The sequence below is a fragment of the Pseudorasbora parva genome, chromosome 18 (genome assembly GCF_024679245.1).
Source record: "Pseudorasbora parva isolate DD20220531a chromosome 18, ASM2467924v1, whole genome shotgun sequence".
NCBI lineage: Eukaryota > Metazoa > Chordata > Actinopteri > Cypriniformes > Gobionidae > Pseudorasbora > Pseudorasbora parva.
Window position 1 is genome coordinate 21,503,906 of NC_090189.1, and position 18,414 is coordinate 21,522,319.

The 18,414-nt window shown below is 38.1% G+C and overlaps 1 protein-coding gene across 6 annotated transcripts in view; it reads right to left on the bottom strand.

Moving 5' to 3' along the window:
* The window catches only part of ncam1a (neural cell adhesion molecule 1a), a 274,586-nt gene that overhangs the window by 77,852 nt on the left and 178,320 nt on the right, over positions 1–18,414 (bottom strand). For all 6 annotated transcript variants that reach the window (XM_067424257.1, XM_067424256.1, XM_067424258.1 and 3 more), the window contains exons 5-8: positions 17,342–17,479; positions 14,819–14,936; positions 13,804–13,964; positions 10,353–10,495 (exon numbers count right to left, since the gene is read on the bottom strand). In XM_067424257.1, coding sequence (XP_067280358.1) covers positions 10,353–10,495; positions 13,804–13,964; positions 14,819–14,936; positions 17,342–17,479 — 560 coding nt within the window. The remainder of the gene's footprint in view (positions 1–10,352; positions 10,496–13,803; positions 13,965–14,818; positions 14,937–17,341; positions 17,480–18,414) is intronic.

Here is an 18,414-nt window from a genome sequence, read left to right on the forward strand (position 1 = left end):
TGAAGGGGCAGCGACTCCACAGAAGCGTTCTCATCTTCACTTAATGTTAAGTCCCTTGACTCATGTGATTTTCAATGCGTAACACTGAGACACTTTTGTTTTGTAAGGGATAGTTAATTCCAATTAAAATTCTGTAATGTTTGTACTCACTCTCGTCGTTCCAAACCCATTGTGCTGTTGCTTATTTCTGTACAACAAAACAAAGAGTTTTGAAGAGTTCTCACAAATTTCCCCATATAATGGCAGTTCATAGTGACTACAGCTGTGATTTTTTAAATATAAGATTATACGGTAAAGAAGCCTATATCGATATAAACCTATTATGCACACTGAGACTGCATTTGTTTGATCATTTTTTCCCTGATTATAGTCAAACCAAAATGTATTCAGACACCTTCCACATTTCTTACATTGCCACAGTTTATTCGCTATAGTTTAGAACATGGTAATAAAATATGACGAGCTCAGAGTTAAACTGTGTCACAAATTCATCTTGATAATGTCAGATAAGTCAGCTGTTAAATTTAAGTACATAATTAGATAATACCAATCTAGTTCAACCAATAACCAAGCAATGCTTCATTTTGTTCAGTCTGTGGTGTAAAGAAGAAGAAAAAAAAACTAAGATCAGGTCAAAGTTTCAAAAATTTTGGTTCCAAATTTGTATCAATTTTACTGGTAGTCCACTGTATGAAGAATTATTGGGTATAATATTTCACATTTTACTTTATTTAGCTATCCTCACTTGTATTAATAGTGTCCCGCACCCAGAAGTAAAAAATCTGGTGTCTGAATAAATTTTGGTTTGACTGTGTGTATGTAAAAGTTTGGAACAGCATGAGGGTGAGAAAAATTAACAGAATTTAAAATCAAATAAAAAAATGTGCCTCTTATGTCAGAACATGCCCTCTCTATGAACTCTTACGCCATAACCATGGCTATTGCATCCAACATGCAGAATGAAAAGCAGACAGAAAATCTTCCATAGAGTAGTTTCTCTGAGAGTTCAGGGGAGACCAGTCTGTTCCAGTCCGGCTCAGACGGCGCTCATTTGGTAGTCACAGCTCTCTGACTTCTCTGAGGTTTCTGTGCATTTCTGACTTATTCAGATTCTGGAAACTTGTGGTTGGGAAAACAGCATGAGGGACAGAGGATTTAAAGAGACTTCAGACATGCTCTTGACTCATCATATCCGTATTAACATGCCAGCTCACCCACTAAAGGCCCAGATTCACGAATCAGCTATTTTCTTATTATTTTCCAACTTGACTGGGTTGTTTCAAATATTTAGCATTGCTACATAAAACTGGCTTCATACAATACGCATTACTAGTACCATAAATGTGGACAAGTACTCTGAAGTGACACTGATCGATCATTTGCACCTATACATGATGCGTTCACTTTAACTTGGAGCAATAGCAATAGACACATTCACTAGGGGCAGCAACCAGAAGACGGAGCACAAATGAATAAGAGAGACTGCTGCGTTTTGAGATGGACTCTTATAAAATAACTATTTTAACTCGACACAGCACATTTAAAACTCCACGATAAGCGATTAACTGCCGCCAAGCCAGACGAAAATAGTCTGCACGCTTAATATGTTTACTACGGTAATCTGCAGGCAGTGCAAAAAGACTTCGAGGTGTTTTTCAATCTGTGAGTCTTTAGCAATACCTGCCTTTCAATCAAATAACACCAAAGCCTGTCATTTTCTTCTTAAGAAAAAAAAAGAGATAGAGAGGAACATCAACGGAAATGAATTTACATTGGTGGTGATCCAGTTTTATTAGCTGTTCTGACTATGCATTACATGACCAGAAATAACCACAGATCACTGTTACTATTAAATACCATGCATTTTATATAATGACAGCGGTGATGAGGCCCCATTGACTTAAGGTACGCCTCATTACACCCTGACAGTGCATTTCACTTAAGGCAATCCTCAGGCGGCCATCGAAAGATATACTGTATGCATACACAGAGAGCATGGTTTGTTTTAATATTCAGTTGATGTTTTTTTTAACAGCTATGGAATTCTTTTTCTTTTAATATATTCAAAATGTGCAGTTACTCACAGTGTTAAAGTCACCATGATATCAAAATGGACAATTCTTCTTTTTTTTATGGAAAATTGCAATATTTATTAAAACAATGTATCTGTGCACATAATATTTAATCAAAATAGCTTTCTGAAACAACATCTCTGATAATGTGTTAACTGGTGCAAGGGCGGGACAACCTGTCACTCACATGGCAGAAAATAGCCCATCAGGAATTGAATGGATTGTTTGCTAAGTCAATTCCCGCCCTACATTTTTTCTTTTTTAAGAAGACTCTGATATAGACTCTGACTCTGATAGTCTATACAAGATCCGAAGAAGTCTGATCCGTACAATTAGTGGTGGGTCGTGCATTTCACACCTAGGCCTTCAGTGGTATCCTACCTGAATTAATCAGCCTCTTAATAAAATCGTCATAACACCACGGCTATAGAAATCATCAATATTACACAGAAACGCAGCCTTTTAGGACGTTGCGTCTCTCATGAAGCGAGAATGAATTCCCTTTGTAAGCAGGAAACCGAATGATCACAATTTAAGAAGTCTCCTTTAAGTCCTTTCACTGCAGCCACAGCTGTGCCACATATATCATATCTAACAGAAGCATCGATCCACTCTGGGTTTTCCGTGCATTTTTGACTAGTAGGCTACCTTTTGAGTTCTCTGACCACGGAAACCCCGGCAATTACGGTTTTCCCAGGAATTTGAAATGAAGGCAAATTGTGCAGGTTTTTTTGGGGGTGCAAGTTCTACAGGATAAAGAAAACAAACGCAACAGCATAAATGGACCAACTGTTTTGAACAGTCAGAAGTATGACACATTCATTTCTGGTTCAAAGGTAATACGAAGTGTTTTTCATTAAAAAATGAATTAAACCCACAAAACTTGTGATTTAACCAGTATGAAATGTTGAACATAATTAATAATAATAAATAAAGCATACATTTACAAGAAAAAAAAAAAAAAATCAATCACATTCATCACAGGAAAAATGGGGGCCAGATTAGCCAGGGCTGACTGCTAGATGGCCCAGTGTCATCAACTTGAAATCTGATTGGCTGTTTAAATCTATAATGATTCTCTGATTCGTTAAAGAGCAGTTTCAGTGCCATTCGTTTTAAGATAGATGTGCCTGTAATATTGATTCTGAAGGTCTCAAAGAATATTTCTTTGTCCCTGGCAACACATGATGCCTGAACTATGATTGGATAAAAGCTCTAACATAAACAAACACTACTGCAAGCAGCCCAACCTAGAGAAAAACTATGAAATTAAGAAAATAGACTTTTAGAAAAAATAAGAAATAGACATAGAAAAAAAAGCAAAACATTTTTAAAGTCTGTGATTCTAATAGTGATTAGGCCAGCGGAGAAGGCCTTGCTGGCCTAACACTGAGTTACACCTGTTTATACCGTATATGTGTGGAACTTTAATACAATCTTTACTGATGGAAATTTTTGCACTAGTGCCTGATCAACACTGATTTTGTGAGTGTCAACAATTGAAAATGAGGAAAGGGAATATAAACGCATCAATTCACCACATACTGTTAGGTGACAAGATGAGGTCATAGACAAGTGTAGATCAACAATATCAGTGCTAATGAACTGCTACAACCCTGCAGGAAAATCCAGGCTAATAGTATTTGTTTTTCAACATGGTAGCTGGTTTTTAGACGGTCTAATCTTGATATTAATTAGTCAATAAGCTGGTCAAGATGGTCTACCAAAAAAATAGATATACCAACTACTGATGACAAGCTTGGACAAGCTACTGACATCCTTAGACAGGATAAAATACCAGATGCTGTATCCAAAAAAGCACAGGTGGGAGTGGAAAGTTCTGTGTGTGATCTACTGACATCACTGAAAAAAATTATGAACACGTTATTAGCCGGATCACTTCTTTAAGGGGCGATGCAATCTACTAAGACATGCTGTTTTTGGGCGGTAAATAATGGCACAAATATCAGTGAACTGACGAGCGCAAACCTTGCATGATTAAATTAGATACGCTTTCTTCCCATAAGTTTTGCATCTAAAAGGGAAACTCCCACAAAATGCATATGCAATAACGTAAGCAGCAAAAATAACCCTGTCCACGCCTTTTCAGCGCAAATTTTTCAATTCATATCTTTATTATTTACTATTTTTATGGCAAAAGAGGGTTTTCGCTGGTGCAAGCGTTTTTGGTTGTTTAAACATAGTCCTGTCCTGACATCAAAATGAACAAAATCACACAATCAAACATTATTTACAAGATTAGGCCTTTAAGTGGACATTCACAAATATAACAACCAGTGTAACCACTTTTTAACGAAGCTCATGAGAAGTACGGAAGACACACAAGAGCCAAATATCAATCCAGAACAGCATGAAAAACCAAGACTATTCTCATTCCTTACAAAGCACATCCGGTCTGGCATTCTCAGCGGAGGACCAATAATAAAAATGACCATAAACGAAGAAAGCCATCGCCGTACAGCTGCAAATATATATATATATATATATATATATATATATATATATATATATATATATATATATATATATATATATATATATATATATATTTATATATATATATATATATATATATATATATATATATATATATATATTTTTTTTTTTTTTTTTAAATCAATATATATACCATTTTTTTTTTTTTTTGACAGCTATGAATATTGGCTTGACTAGCCTGAGATAATACAATGCAAACACAGGGAAGGATGCAATCTGGTGGGCTATTGTCACGCAAATATCATCTTCATAGTGAGCCAGATGTACACGTAAACATAAGGTGCTTTTTCACAGCCCACCTACACAACATAGCCTACCAGCAGGAGGACAGGAAGCTGGTCGCTCACCAAGTACTGCTGCTGTTATAACAACAGGGTGACCAATGGTATATTCTAATAATACATGAAGGATTTTATGTAAGGATTAATTCCCTTGATGCATACAGTATAATTAAAGTATTACCAAAAAGATTTGAGGATTCAGAGACTTGTAAACATGCCTGGACTTCACGCCTGCTACCTCAAATTTCCCTAGCTAAGACTGGATATGTAGGATAGGTTTTTTTGAGAGAGGGAAGAGGAAATAGAGTTTGAAGTGGTTGGGGGGCTCCCCATCAGGCTGAGAAGCAGTAAGAGCTTTTAGCAGCTGTCGATGAATCCTGCTTGCTGTACTATGATGAAATATGACCTGAAATGGAGCAATTTAAAGCTGTTAATTAGGTAGCGTGCTTGACTAAATCAGAGAGGTTCTGACTCCAGCGGAGCAGAGAGGGTAGAACTGGTGAGCCTGCTGCTTCTGAGATATATAAAAATACTTTTACTCACTTACATAGGCCTAAAGCAATCATGAGAACTGCTAAAAATATGTACAGTATTGTTTTGACACCTCTAAAGCAAAGGCTGCATCTTTTAAAAGGGGTGATTAAATCAAAAATTATAACCTGAAATTTGGTTAATAACAATATACAACACACAATCTGTCTCTTTGTGGAAATGACAATACACCTCTTCTGGGAATACTAACTGGCCTTTATGAACATATACATAATATACAGATTTTTATGGGACAGTCATGATAATATAATCAATAAAGAAACAGCTAATGTACAATACTGATCGAAAGGGGTAAGAAAGTCTCGTGTGTTCACCAAGGCAGGATTAATCTGATCAAAAATACAGTATAAGTTTTCTAGTTTAATATATTTTTCCTGTGATGGCAAAGCTGAATTTTTAGCAACCATTACTCCTTACTTCAGTGTAACATGATCCATCACAAATCATTATAATATGCTGATTTAGTGCTCAAGAAAGATTGCTTATTACTTATGCTTTTTCCTTCAATGTAGTTAGTTTTTTAAAGCTTTTCTATTTATTTAAATTGTATTTATTTTCTTTTTTTTTTTAAAAAGTTGCAATGTCAACAAATGTATTTGCATTCATAAATAATAATTAATATAAATAAAATGGCAAGAACATTATTATAGTGAAATTATTTAAGTAGTTTTAATAAGAGTGGGCTACAAATAAAATACATATAGATATCTGTTCCCACTCAAAATATAACCCAAATATAACACTGTAGGATCACATGTAGAGCACTCTGGGAAAGTCTGATATGCTGTATGAAGCATTTCGTATTTACCCATGGTTACAGTGCGTATAAACAAACTCTGAGTTTGCAGAATGCTGCTGTGTTAAGATAATTCAAAAGAACAGCATTCATTTGTAATAGTAATCTTTTTTAACATTATACATTTCTTTACTGTCACTTTTGATTAACTTAATACATCCTTGTTGAATAAAACTATTAATATTTAAAAACTGATAAATTAGTAGATAAATTGGTTTACTGCACTGTCCTCAAACTTTTAAAACGGTAGTGTATAACTAATGAAAAGTAATTATTGAAAATGATATTCATCAGATAATTTAGCTGCTCAGACTTATTCAGTTTAATTGAAGCAAAAAAAAAAAAGAAAAAAAAGAAGAAGATAAAAAGCTCCCTATTTTTAACTGAACATGATAACACGCTTTTATTCTGAAGCAAGCCTTTCATCAGGCATTCCAGTACAGTTTCCATGGCTTACTAGAAACCTTTTTGGCAACCATATTTAATTACTAGATATAAATGCACAGTTGATGCAGGTGTTACTTAATAATTCCTGAGATAAATCAACTGTTCCTCTATCCTTGTTTGAAAGCAGCACAGGTGCAGGAAAGAAACTTAGCTATAGTAAAAACAAAATGAGTCAGTTCCATAAAACCCCTCTTTTTTTAAACAAGCTCTTTCTCATTTCCTCTCTGATTGTTAAGAGACTGAAACAACAGTCAACAGAGTGGTGAGGGTATGATGGCAGAACCTAGAAGTCTTGGTGCTTTTGAGATTTTCCTGTAACGTTTTATAATGTTTTTTTATTATGTGTAAGATAAAGCCTGTGGCATTAATAACTTGAATATACGTTGATATATGTCACCCATAAGAAAAATGCTAATTTTTAACCAGTTTTTAATAAGTAACTAGATAAGACAGCTGGGGGTGTGAGTGTGTACAGTGTACGTTGTAGAACAAAACATCTTCAAAGTATCATCAAGTTCCCTTTCAGCGAACTTGAGCTGCATCGAAACGCTGTGAGAACGTCTCTGCCTGATTGCGTCATAAAGCGAGTGTCGAATCAGTCCAATCGGAAGACAGAACGTCATAGGTGGGTGACGTCATAGACCCGGAAACTATAAAGCACCCTCGAACACAAACAGAAACTAGCTTCTGTGCCTTCAGTAGCGATCTGTGTGAATCGGTCTGTCAAAATTTTATGTTTTTGTCTGTCTTTTGTCTGAGTTTTCTACCTTTGTTAAATATTAAGGAAAACATAAAAAGAAAACAACAGTTATGGCGAGCAAAGAACAACAATTCACTATTGGGGGGGGGGGGGGGGGGGCTCTCGAGGGGGCTTCTTGTGAGTGGCTTCCATTAAGAACACTGTGCTCCCGCGGGGCACTTTTTGAGGAGGGTGCTTCGGCTCGCGTTCCTCGTGGCTCGGGTCCTGCTGTTGCCGAGGCAGAGTGGCGACTTCAGTCGTGGGGTTCTGGCCAGTTATATTGACCAATATTGACTGGCCAGTAGAAAGATCTGAGATCTGAAAGATCATCTTAGAAAAAGTAAATTAGATGAGCGCTTTCTGCCATCCCGTGCAGCGCAACCTCAGCGTCGGGGCTTACCGTTTTCCCCAGACCTCCACATGGAGGTGTCGAGGTCCTGGAAGAAACCGGCATCATATCGTTTCTTCAGCCCACAAACATCTACCTACAGTAACATCTTAGGGCTGAGACAGTATTGTTATGAGGCGATGCCTAAGGTAGAAGAGACGCCATTTACCCACCAAACCCCTTAAAACAACTTTGGCTTTGGTGGGTAAAGCGTACTCGGTGGCAGGTCAGGCCGCGGCGTGTCTGCACACAATGGCTATCGTGCAGGCATAACAGTCTGACCTGCTAAGGGATCTGGGCAGCAGTGATGAAGTGGGGGTTGATGTGATCAATGAATTAAGGCAGTCAGCCGATTTAGCTCTCCATGCCACCAAGGAGACAGCCAGGTGTTTTGGCCAATCTATGGCAGCCCTGGTGGCCACGGAGAGGCATTTATGGCTGAACCCCAATGAAATCAAGGAGAGGGACAAAAGTTTTTTGCTTGATGCGGCGGTTTCTCCTGCTGGCCTCTCCGGTGACTCTGTACAATCTGTCAGCGAGAGTTTTCAGGAGTCTAAAAAGCAGGCCGGTGCGCTCAAGCAATTTATTCCTCTCCTGCACAGCAGCCCAAGCCAAGTACGAGCTCCACACACATGGGCAGGAGAAGCAGAGCGTCCCTTAGAGAGACTGGGGGACGGGGCGACGCTCGCAGACAAGGTCTTCGAGGGGTAGGGCTGATCTGAGGATAATCATTATCACCAAGAAGGCTCCGTCAAAAAAGTCCTGACGCCAACAAGGTCAGGACGGTGAGGGTGATCCCCTCCGAAGGTGCCCTCAGGGAGCCATGCTGCCAACCCCGCCGCAATGCCAGGGAGCAGATGGTCCCCGCGGACCACCGGAGGGTGGTACGCCCCCTCTTCGGAGGGTCCTAGAACAGCCAAGTCAGTTGTTCCCTGCCGGTTCGCCGCTTCAGGGCAATGCACTTGCTGTTCAAAGTAAACCAGAGGCCAGCCTCAAGAGGCTGGTGCCCTTAATAGATTTTCTGGGTGAATGGAAATGTCTATCAAATATATCTCGATGGGTCCTGCAGACAGTGGAGAGGGGGTACACAATTCAGTTCAGAAAGCAGCCACCTCCTTTCAGTGGTATCCTACTCACAGTGGTAGGCCCGGAGCAGGCTCTGGTTATGGCACAAGAAGTATACACTCTTCTGCGAAAGGAGGCTATAGAAAGGGTTCCTCCTCCCAGCCGGGAGTCAGGGTTTTACAGCCATTACTTCATTGTACCAAAGAAGGATGGAGGGCTGTGCCCGATACTAGATCTGCGTCTATTAAATCGCTCGGTTGGTGTCACAGTATAGGTCCGAGGACTGGTTTGTCACCATAGCTCTCAAAGATGCTTACTCCCATGTTTCCATCCTTCAACAACACAGGAAGTTCCTGAGGTTTGCTTGCAGGGGAGATGCATACCAATATCGGGTTCTTCCCTTCGGTCTAGCACTGTCACTCCGCACTTTCACGAAGTGTGTGAGTGCAGCTCTGGCGCCGTTGCGTCTGCAGGGCATCCGCATACTCAATTACATCGACAGTTGATTGATTTTGGCTCAGTAAGAGCACATAGTTTCTGTTTGTGTTCGCGTGTGCTTTATAGTTTCCGGTCTATGACGTCACCCGCCTATGACGTTCCATCTTCCGGTTGGACTGATTTGACACACGCTTCATGACGCAATCACGCAGAGACGTTCTCATAGCATTTCGACTCCGTGTATCGTTCACTCTTCAGGGAACTAAGGTTACATACGTAACAGAGACGTTATGTTTATCACAGGCTTTTTAAAAACATTTTTTACTCGTAAATTGAAAAACCCCATTATAAAACCCCACAGGAAAATCTAACCTCCCCCTAGTTTCTGTTGAAGCGAATACGGAAGTAACTTAAACCGCAATTCCTCGACTGGCCACCAGGGACAGGCTCAAGAAGGGAGCAGAATCTCATTGAGCCCCATTTTAAAATTCCCAACTTGACAGCAAAAAAAACATGTTTACAGCCTGGAGCAAATTGTGTTTTTGGTCTATACTACTAATTTTGCCCTTCATGACAACTGAGAGGGGGTACATTTTTTATAACTCAATCTTTTACATTATATAAAGTCTTAAAATTCTGCATAATTAAGGGCGTGGTCACTTTGATTGACATGTGGATAGCCATTTATCCGCTGTCTGTCACCGCTGTCATCACGTCACCTCAGCTCCGCCCACATCTCGCCTATTTACCCATTTTCTGTTATCCGGGTGTGACACGTGATGATGTGCTGTCAAGATAGCAAACGGCAGCTCGTCTCTACTTTACGCTTCAGAGCTGCTCTTCAGAATCCTATGGGTGACGTCCCGGACACTGCGTCCATATTTTTTTACAGTCTATGGTTCTGACGCCATGCCTGCACCACTCTACACCATGGTAGATATAATAATCAAATTTATAAAAATTTCTACCGTTATATCGTCCCAACTGGTATATTCAAACTATAGGCCTTTAGTACCAAGCATTTGCCCACTGACCCCTGATCCCTCAACCTCAGCACCTGCTCATTCTCTGTGAAGATCCGACGACCGAAGCTCCAGATGATGTTGGGGGTGGGGTCACCTGTGGCCTCGCAAGTTAGTGTGATCTGCTCCTCCAATTCAGAGGCCGTCTGGTTTTCTAGGAACGTAATCTTGGGTTGCACTGTTAACACACACAACAAAAACTCAAAATATAGACTGCGGATATTCTCCTGTAAGGGAAAACAAACAATGATTTTTTTTCTTGTGCAATTACTGAGCCTTTACAAGTAACACCAAAACAGTGCACTTAAGTTGATGAGACGAGAGTGCTGCACTGGCTGGCCACTTTCAATATTTAATCAACGCATTGCTATATTTTATAATTCAAAAGATGAACTTTTGTTTAATGAATGCATTGGAGCAGTACTTTGATTTACTTTATTTGCCTTGGCTCTAATCAAAGCGCTCTAAAGCAGTGCCCATGGTTTCTGGAAAAAATTCTGCATGAAGGGGAATACAAATTTTGAACTGCGACATAAACATTTCAAAACTTGTATTCATGCAAATTTGATATCAATGATTAAAAAAAAACAAGGCACGAAATCCAACTGAAACGGCAGCTTTGAGGTTCAACAGTGTGCTTAAAGGGATAGTTCGCTCAAAAATGAAAATTGTGTCATCATTTACTCACCCCCATGTTGTTCCAAACCTGTATGAGTTTCTTTCTTCTCCTGAACACAAAAGAAGATATTTGGAAGAATGTTTCTAACCAAGCAGATAGAGCAACCATTCACTACCATAGTGGGGGAAAAAAATATAGTAGTCAATGATCTGCTTTGTTACAAACATTTTTCAAAATATCTTTTGTGTTCAGCAGAAGAAAGAAACTCATACAGGTTTGGAACAACATTAGGGTGTGTAAATGATAACAATTTTCATTTTTGAGTGAACTATCCCTTTAAACTATAAACTAGGAAGCTAGGCCTTTTGTCTTCATTTTAAGTTCCAACAGTGCTTTATTTTTAGTCTTTTTTGTTGTCAGGCACTGCTGAAGACAACCATTTATCCATCTTTAAGTCTGCTGTAGCCTACAGAAAATGTATGCAGCAAAAGTATGGTAGATAAATTTGAGTTTTTTTCTTAACACAACCAATCAGGGAGCATAACAGTTTATTATTTATTTTTTGTTATTTTATTAAATGTTGAATTTTAATATTTAATTAGACATTTTTACATATGTTAACAAAATTATTATTGCCAGTGCAATATTGTCACGGCCCACAGGTTGAAAACCACTGTTATAGCGTATAAATAATAATTATATAAATGATTAATAATAAAAATGTAAAATAGTAAACTATTATACAGATTTATCACACATAAACAAGTAACATATACATTTATATATCTATATATACTATTACTATACACCCGCAATTGTAATTATTATTATTAAAGGCGCCCTAGAATGAGTTGAAACTGTGTTAAATTGTTCTCTGATATCTACATAGATAGTATGTGGCTTATTTAAGGGCAAAAATTACAGGTCCATTTACAACCCTTTAAATTGTCCCTAGGATGTAATGATCACTTTTTGCTTTATTTGGAAGGGTCATGATTATTAATGTTGAGCTCTGCTCTGATTGGCTTATTTCAGCAGCTCACAGCACACAGCATTTTAGTTGTTCAGCAAAGTGGCTCACGAGTCCTGACCGTCCTGACAGAACACAGAACGAATGAATGACACTTTAAGCAGAAAATCTCAAATGGAGATTGCTAAAATGCAGCCTACTTGTTTATTGGTGTTTTCAGATTATCCGGGCGCGAGAGAGAGCTTGCGTGCATATGGTTGTCAGATTGTACATGTTTAGGTAAAACACTGGATAGTATACGTGTTCTTTTCACAGAAAAGCTTTGATTGGGGGATTTAAATAACTGAAATCTGGCAACCGCAAGCACGAACGCTCTTCCTTCCCTCAGACAAAACCAAAACCAAAACCAGTGATGACTCGTCTTTTTTCGTCAACGATATTGCATGTTTATATAATGTTAGTCACAATGTAGGCTACGCAGTGACTGTGATGTACTCTGAAATACAAGCATGCAAAAACATCATACTTAAGTTCTCAAAAATATAAATATATATATTTTTACAAAATGAATAGCCTTGTCAAATGACTGTCGTTTTAACTTGTATGGTGGAAAAGGTGATGTTTGCTAGAACGATCGAGTGAACGAGCTGTAAGCAATGTATCTACGGTTAAATTTTGTAATAAAAAAATATTACCCTTTGTCATTAGACACTATTTAGTTTGGTATGGTACTTGGATTTCTTATTGTTACTGTACTAGCATCTTGCGTTATCTAGACAATGCTGTCTCTCTGAGAAACTTTCAATTTAATCAGAAATTGTTTAAAGAGTCAATAAGTGGATACAATCGCTACTTACTGTTTGCAGGAATATAGTTGTAATTGCCACTTTCTTCAGTTTAAGACACTGAGCGAAGCTTGCTTGAAATGGGCCGAACAAACGAACGATCTTCAATTAAATTGTTGTGGTATCCGATTACAAACATCAACCTTGACTGTTGACATTTTTTATTTGTGGGAAGGCTATGAAAAGTCCTCAGGTCTCCTGCACAGCCTGGAACATAACATTTGTGTCCATGAGAGCTGCCGTTTTTGCTATCCTTGCGTGAAGCTTGTTTACCTGCAGTTCCGATGATTTCGGCTCCGTCAGTTCCGCCTGACAATGAACATGTTTGGACAGATGCAAATGTTGGGGGCGTACATATTAATGATCCCCAACGATTGCATCACAGTTGGCGTTATGTTTAGAATGACATATTTTTCCTTGGTGTTTTTAATGCACGAGATTTACATAAGAAGTAGGAGGCAATGGCGTTTGAGACTCACAGTATGTGATGTCCATGTACTGAACTCTTATTATTTTACTATGGCAAGGTTAATTAAATTTTTCATTCTATGGCACCTTTAATAATAATATAATCATAATAGCAATAGTAACAACTAAGCTGTTACTATAGAACATTAACAACTATAGAATGCCTTTTTGCTTTTTCCTATATATTGAGTGTGAAGTTCACAATAGTTTTTAATATGCTGCCTATTCTCTGATGAAGTGCTACAAATTGCCTGCGTCATCATTCAATTTGATTTGTATAGTAACTTGTATAGTTGCTCTGTGATGCTGAAAACACTAGACAATGAGCCCTTTACGTGCAGAATGTAGTTGATGACATTATAGATGACACAACTTTGAAACGCGCAGTGCATACAGTTTAGATATTCATTTTATAATATTGGAACATTTCACGGCTCAGTAATCGCACAAGGCCATAACACGATTTTGATTTTAAATGGATTTATTGTACGGTCATAATGAAGAGAACATTTTCCTGGTAGCTCGTATGTAAACACTTGTTTTCAGTTCAGCTCCAATGGTGATGGCAGAGTTATTTCGCTTACCAAATACACTGAGTGCGACTTCCTCACTCTTCTCTCCGGCCTTGTTTCTGGCGATGCACTGGTAATCTCCCTCATCAAGCTTACGGACGTCTTTAATGGTCAACTCCGACCCATCGTCATTCAGACTGTACTTCCCATTGGATTCCAGCACGATATTACCTCTGCAGGACAGAGATAGAGCGAGAGAAAGAAAGAATGAAAGGATAGGTTTACTGTTTGGCCTTCGAGCTGTTACTTGCTCAGCAAAGTCATGAATACATGATGCCGCATCGCCACACCAGAAAATACAGAGAGAAAGTGTGCCTGCCCATGAAATGGATTCTTTATCCTGCAGTGCACAGCTTCTCGTGATGCTGATAGAAGAAGTTGGAAAAATAAAAGCAGATCTGCTTTGTCATCTTCGGTTTCTTGACACGTCTCTGTCTTGGAGCCAACATAAAAGCTGTAAATAATGTCGGAAGGCCATAAACATCAAGCTGATGGGCTTTGTTATTTGGATGAATGCTGTGTGCGGTTTCCCCGTGACACTAAATCAGTCATGCAAAGTTTGGATCCAAATACCTGTTCTTTTTCCTTGTAACAGCAGCAATTGAGTGACATTTTCAAATGGCCCCCAAATGACAGCACTGTCAAGTGAAGGAGGAAAATAAATGAGGTTGTGGCAGGTGCTCTTATCCCTCCTTCTCCCGAAGCAAAGCTCAGACCTGATGCGATCTTGTCCTCTCGTTCCCGCGCCAGTCACGACTTGGTTAAAGAAGTCACTGGAGTTTTGAGTTAAAGCCATACTGAAAGCTACCAGCTGCCTTAGCTGCCACGGCTAACGGCAGCTGAAAGGATGAAACGGTGCCTCTGCCATTCACAGCACTTTTAGTTTACAAGCTCCAATAACTCTGATCCCTCTCCCTCCCTGGATTGAGGGAAAAGCTTAGCTTTCCCAACAGAGATTTGGCTGAACTTTTTCGGTGCCGTTTTGGCACAGACAGATAAAAAAGAGTGGGTGAGAAACGACACGTACCGTGCCCATGTGACAGTGGGTTCTGGGTAGCCATCTGCGTAACAGGCCAACGTCACGGCCTGGTTGATGTCTGCAGTGGCATTAAGCTCAGTGTAGCGGGTCCTGATACTTGGCAGAACTGGGAGAAAAAGAGAAAGGTGAAAAGAACATTCTAGTAAATACTGACTTTAAAGGGATAGATGACCTAAAATGGACAAACACGTTATTTTCCCTTAATATGCAGCTCTATCCCAAAAAATAAAAATAAAAATATAAATTAGCATATAAACTTGTCTCAAAAGTTGCTTTGGATAAAAGTCTGCTACATGCATAAATGTACACTATAAATATAAATTATAAAGTTTTCTGAAGCCAGTCATCAGTAAATAACAACGTACATTTTTTGTGTCACGCAAGTTATTGGTTGGCTTCAGAACTCTTAGTACAGAGAACAAGTCATTTGGACTACTTTAATGGTAATTAAAAGTAATTTAGGTGAATTTTTTTACTACAATTATGGGGGGAATCTTCAAAGATTTTTGAAAAATTCTTCTTGTATGTTCCTTAGACAAAAAGAGCATATGGGCTCAGCATGCCTTGAGGCAATAAAATGACAGATTTTTTTCTTTTTGGGAGAATATATTCCATTACACTGCATTAAAATAATAATAATAATAATAATAATAATAATAATAATAATAATAATAATAATAATAATAATAATAATAATAATAATAATAATAATAATAATAATAATAAAATCAATAAAAAAATATGAACTTAACATCCTAAGACCCAGGGGAAAAAAGTATTTTGAATTTGGTTTTTTATCATTGTTTAGAGCATAAGAAACAAATGGAATTCTTTAAAACAATTTTTATATTTAATTCATATGTTATGCTATGTCCTCTATGTGGATATAATGTATAGGCAAAAACAATGGGATTTTTCTTTTTTTCGCCAATCAATTTTCAGATTTCAGATTTTTTTAACCTAGCTTTGTTTAAAGATGATTCTCAACCATGTTATGAAATATATAACAGAATTCAATTTATATACCATGTAAGCAATATGTGGGTAAAATGGCCATACATGGTTTTTCCATTCGATGCAATGCATCTGTATCTGATTTGCATATTAATGTGTTCCTGGAGCAACATGTCATGAAAAAATAATCAATAATCATAATAATGGGTATAATAGTAGGCAACATTTTCATAATAATATCTAATATTTTATAGAAACATTGATATCTAATTTATTTCCCTACAGTGCTCCCAAAATGCATGTTAATCATGGTTTAAGTCCTGGGGCCAGATAAAAAAAAAAAAACGGGCAAATTAGCGTGAGCGCGCAATTCCCCAAAAAAAACAAAAAACAGATGGGAGTGTACAGTTCTGCATGCGATCTACTGACGACTTGCAAATTAAAGAACAAGGAGGCAGCCGGATCATTTCCATAATGACCATGCAATCTACCCATTAGTGTCTGGTTTAAGACTCGCAAATACCAGCAAATTGACGGGCGCAAATTTTAGTAAATCACTTTGCATGATTCATTTAAATACTCTCCTCCCATATATTTTGCATCTGAAAGGGAAACTCCTACAAATGCATATGCAATAAGGTCACTCTCTCCTTGCCTTTTCAGCGCTAATTTCTCACTGCGTTTCTTTATTGTGATATTTCTATGAAATCTATCCCCTGCTTTGAGTCATATTTTGATTCGAAACCCCATAACATTTTCCTGAGATGTTGAGTTATAACAAAAAAAAATTCAACAGGACATCCAGACTTAAAGGGATAGTTCACCCGAAAATGAAAATGTGATGTTTACCTGCTTACCCCCAGGGTATCCAAGATGTAGGTGTGTTTGTTTCTTCAGTAGAACACAACATAAGATTTTTGACTCCAACCATTACTCATATGATGCATGTCAATGGGGTCTAATTCTAATTCTAATTAGACCCCATTGACATGCATTATACATTGGAGCAGTGAAGTTAAAAATCTTAATTTGTGTTCTACTGAAGAAACAAACAGATTAACATCAAATTGTCATTTTTTGGGTGAACTATCCGTTTAAAACTGTAACAGTGTCAGAGAAATTTACTTAATATGATGTTCTCGCACGTGGACAGTGGCACCCAGAAGGTTAAGCAAAATAAGACTAATCACACTCTAAAAAATGCTGGGTTAAAAACAACCCAAGTTGAGTTGGAAATGGACAAACCCAGAAATTGGGTTATTTGAACCCTAGTAAATGGACCAATTTAAACAACCCAATTTCTGGGTTTGTCCATTTTCAACCCAACTTGGGTTGTTTTTAACCCAGCATTTTTTAGAGTGCAATGGAAAAATACTGAATAAAGTTTAGTTTTTCTTTTTTTAGGCATACATTTTTCACTGAATTTATGTGAATTTTATACTGAATTTATTTAATATGTACTGCTTTCAAATGCAGTAGTTGTAAATGTGTATAGGCTCTCAGCTCCCGTTTTCATGTGAGGTAAAAGAGCAGGTGTTTCTGAGAATGAGTCCTCACCATTGACAACGACCTTAATGACCCTGAAGTCGATTTCTCCCCGGGCCATGATGCGGCCCTCGCAGGTGTAGTCACCCTCATCTGTCTTTCTGATGCCGCGGATCTGGAGGTGGTTGTTGCTTAAGACCTTAAATCTGACTGTAGGTGTGAGATAGAAACAGAGAGAGGAAAAAGTGAGAGAGGAAGCAAAATTTGACTGTAATTACTCTTGAGTAAGGTAAGGAGACCATGTTAACGAGCCTCTCATTACATGCTGGGCAGCAAAATGACTCGCTGCACATCTTCTCCCATATAAAATCATCTTTATGGGCCTTTCCGGGCCTGCAGTGCTATCTGTATTCAAGACCCAAAGTAAAGGTGCACATAATATTTCAACTCTGTGGAGACAGTAAAACAGTACTGATATATTAAAAACGATTAAAAACACAAATCTTGCAAAATAAAGCACAGCTTTCTAGCCTTGACATGTTGTAAATTTAATACTTGCTTACTATTTAGTGCACAGTATACAGTGGCCTGCTATTTTGTTTTAAATGGTATAATGCAGTATTAGTAAGAGTAGTATGTTACGTAGATTGTGCTAGGATGTTTGGTGCTGTATCATACAAATATACTAAGATCAGCAGTTAAACAAATGAAGAGCACAGAAAAGGTTAACGGGAGAAATGTGGAAAATGTGTTATTTACATAGAGCAGTTTGGTTTTCAAGCTCTACTACAATTAGTGGTTTTGCAGTGAAAATCTCATCTAGCAGAGGCCTGTGAGTTCACGTCTCACAGCAGAGAACTGCGGTCGCCGTTTCTTCCAGCGGTCTCTGAGGGAGGAGCCCTCCGAGGTTAAAATAGTTTCATCCAAATGAGGCTTGAATCGGTGCAGATGAAAACAGCATAAAACTTTGAGTGCTTCAGTTCTCTCAGTAAAAACTCAGGTGCTTCATTATTGCAGTTTTTCATTGTCACTGTGCTAAGAGACCTCACACCGGATTTTTAACAGGAAATATAAAAGTAAGTATGGGGAATACTAAAAAAAGCAAGAGACGTGAAGATAGTGAAAAATGAGTGTGACACAAGGGA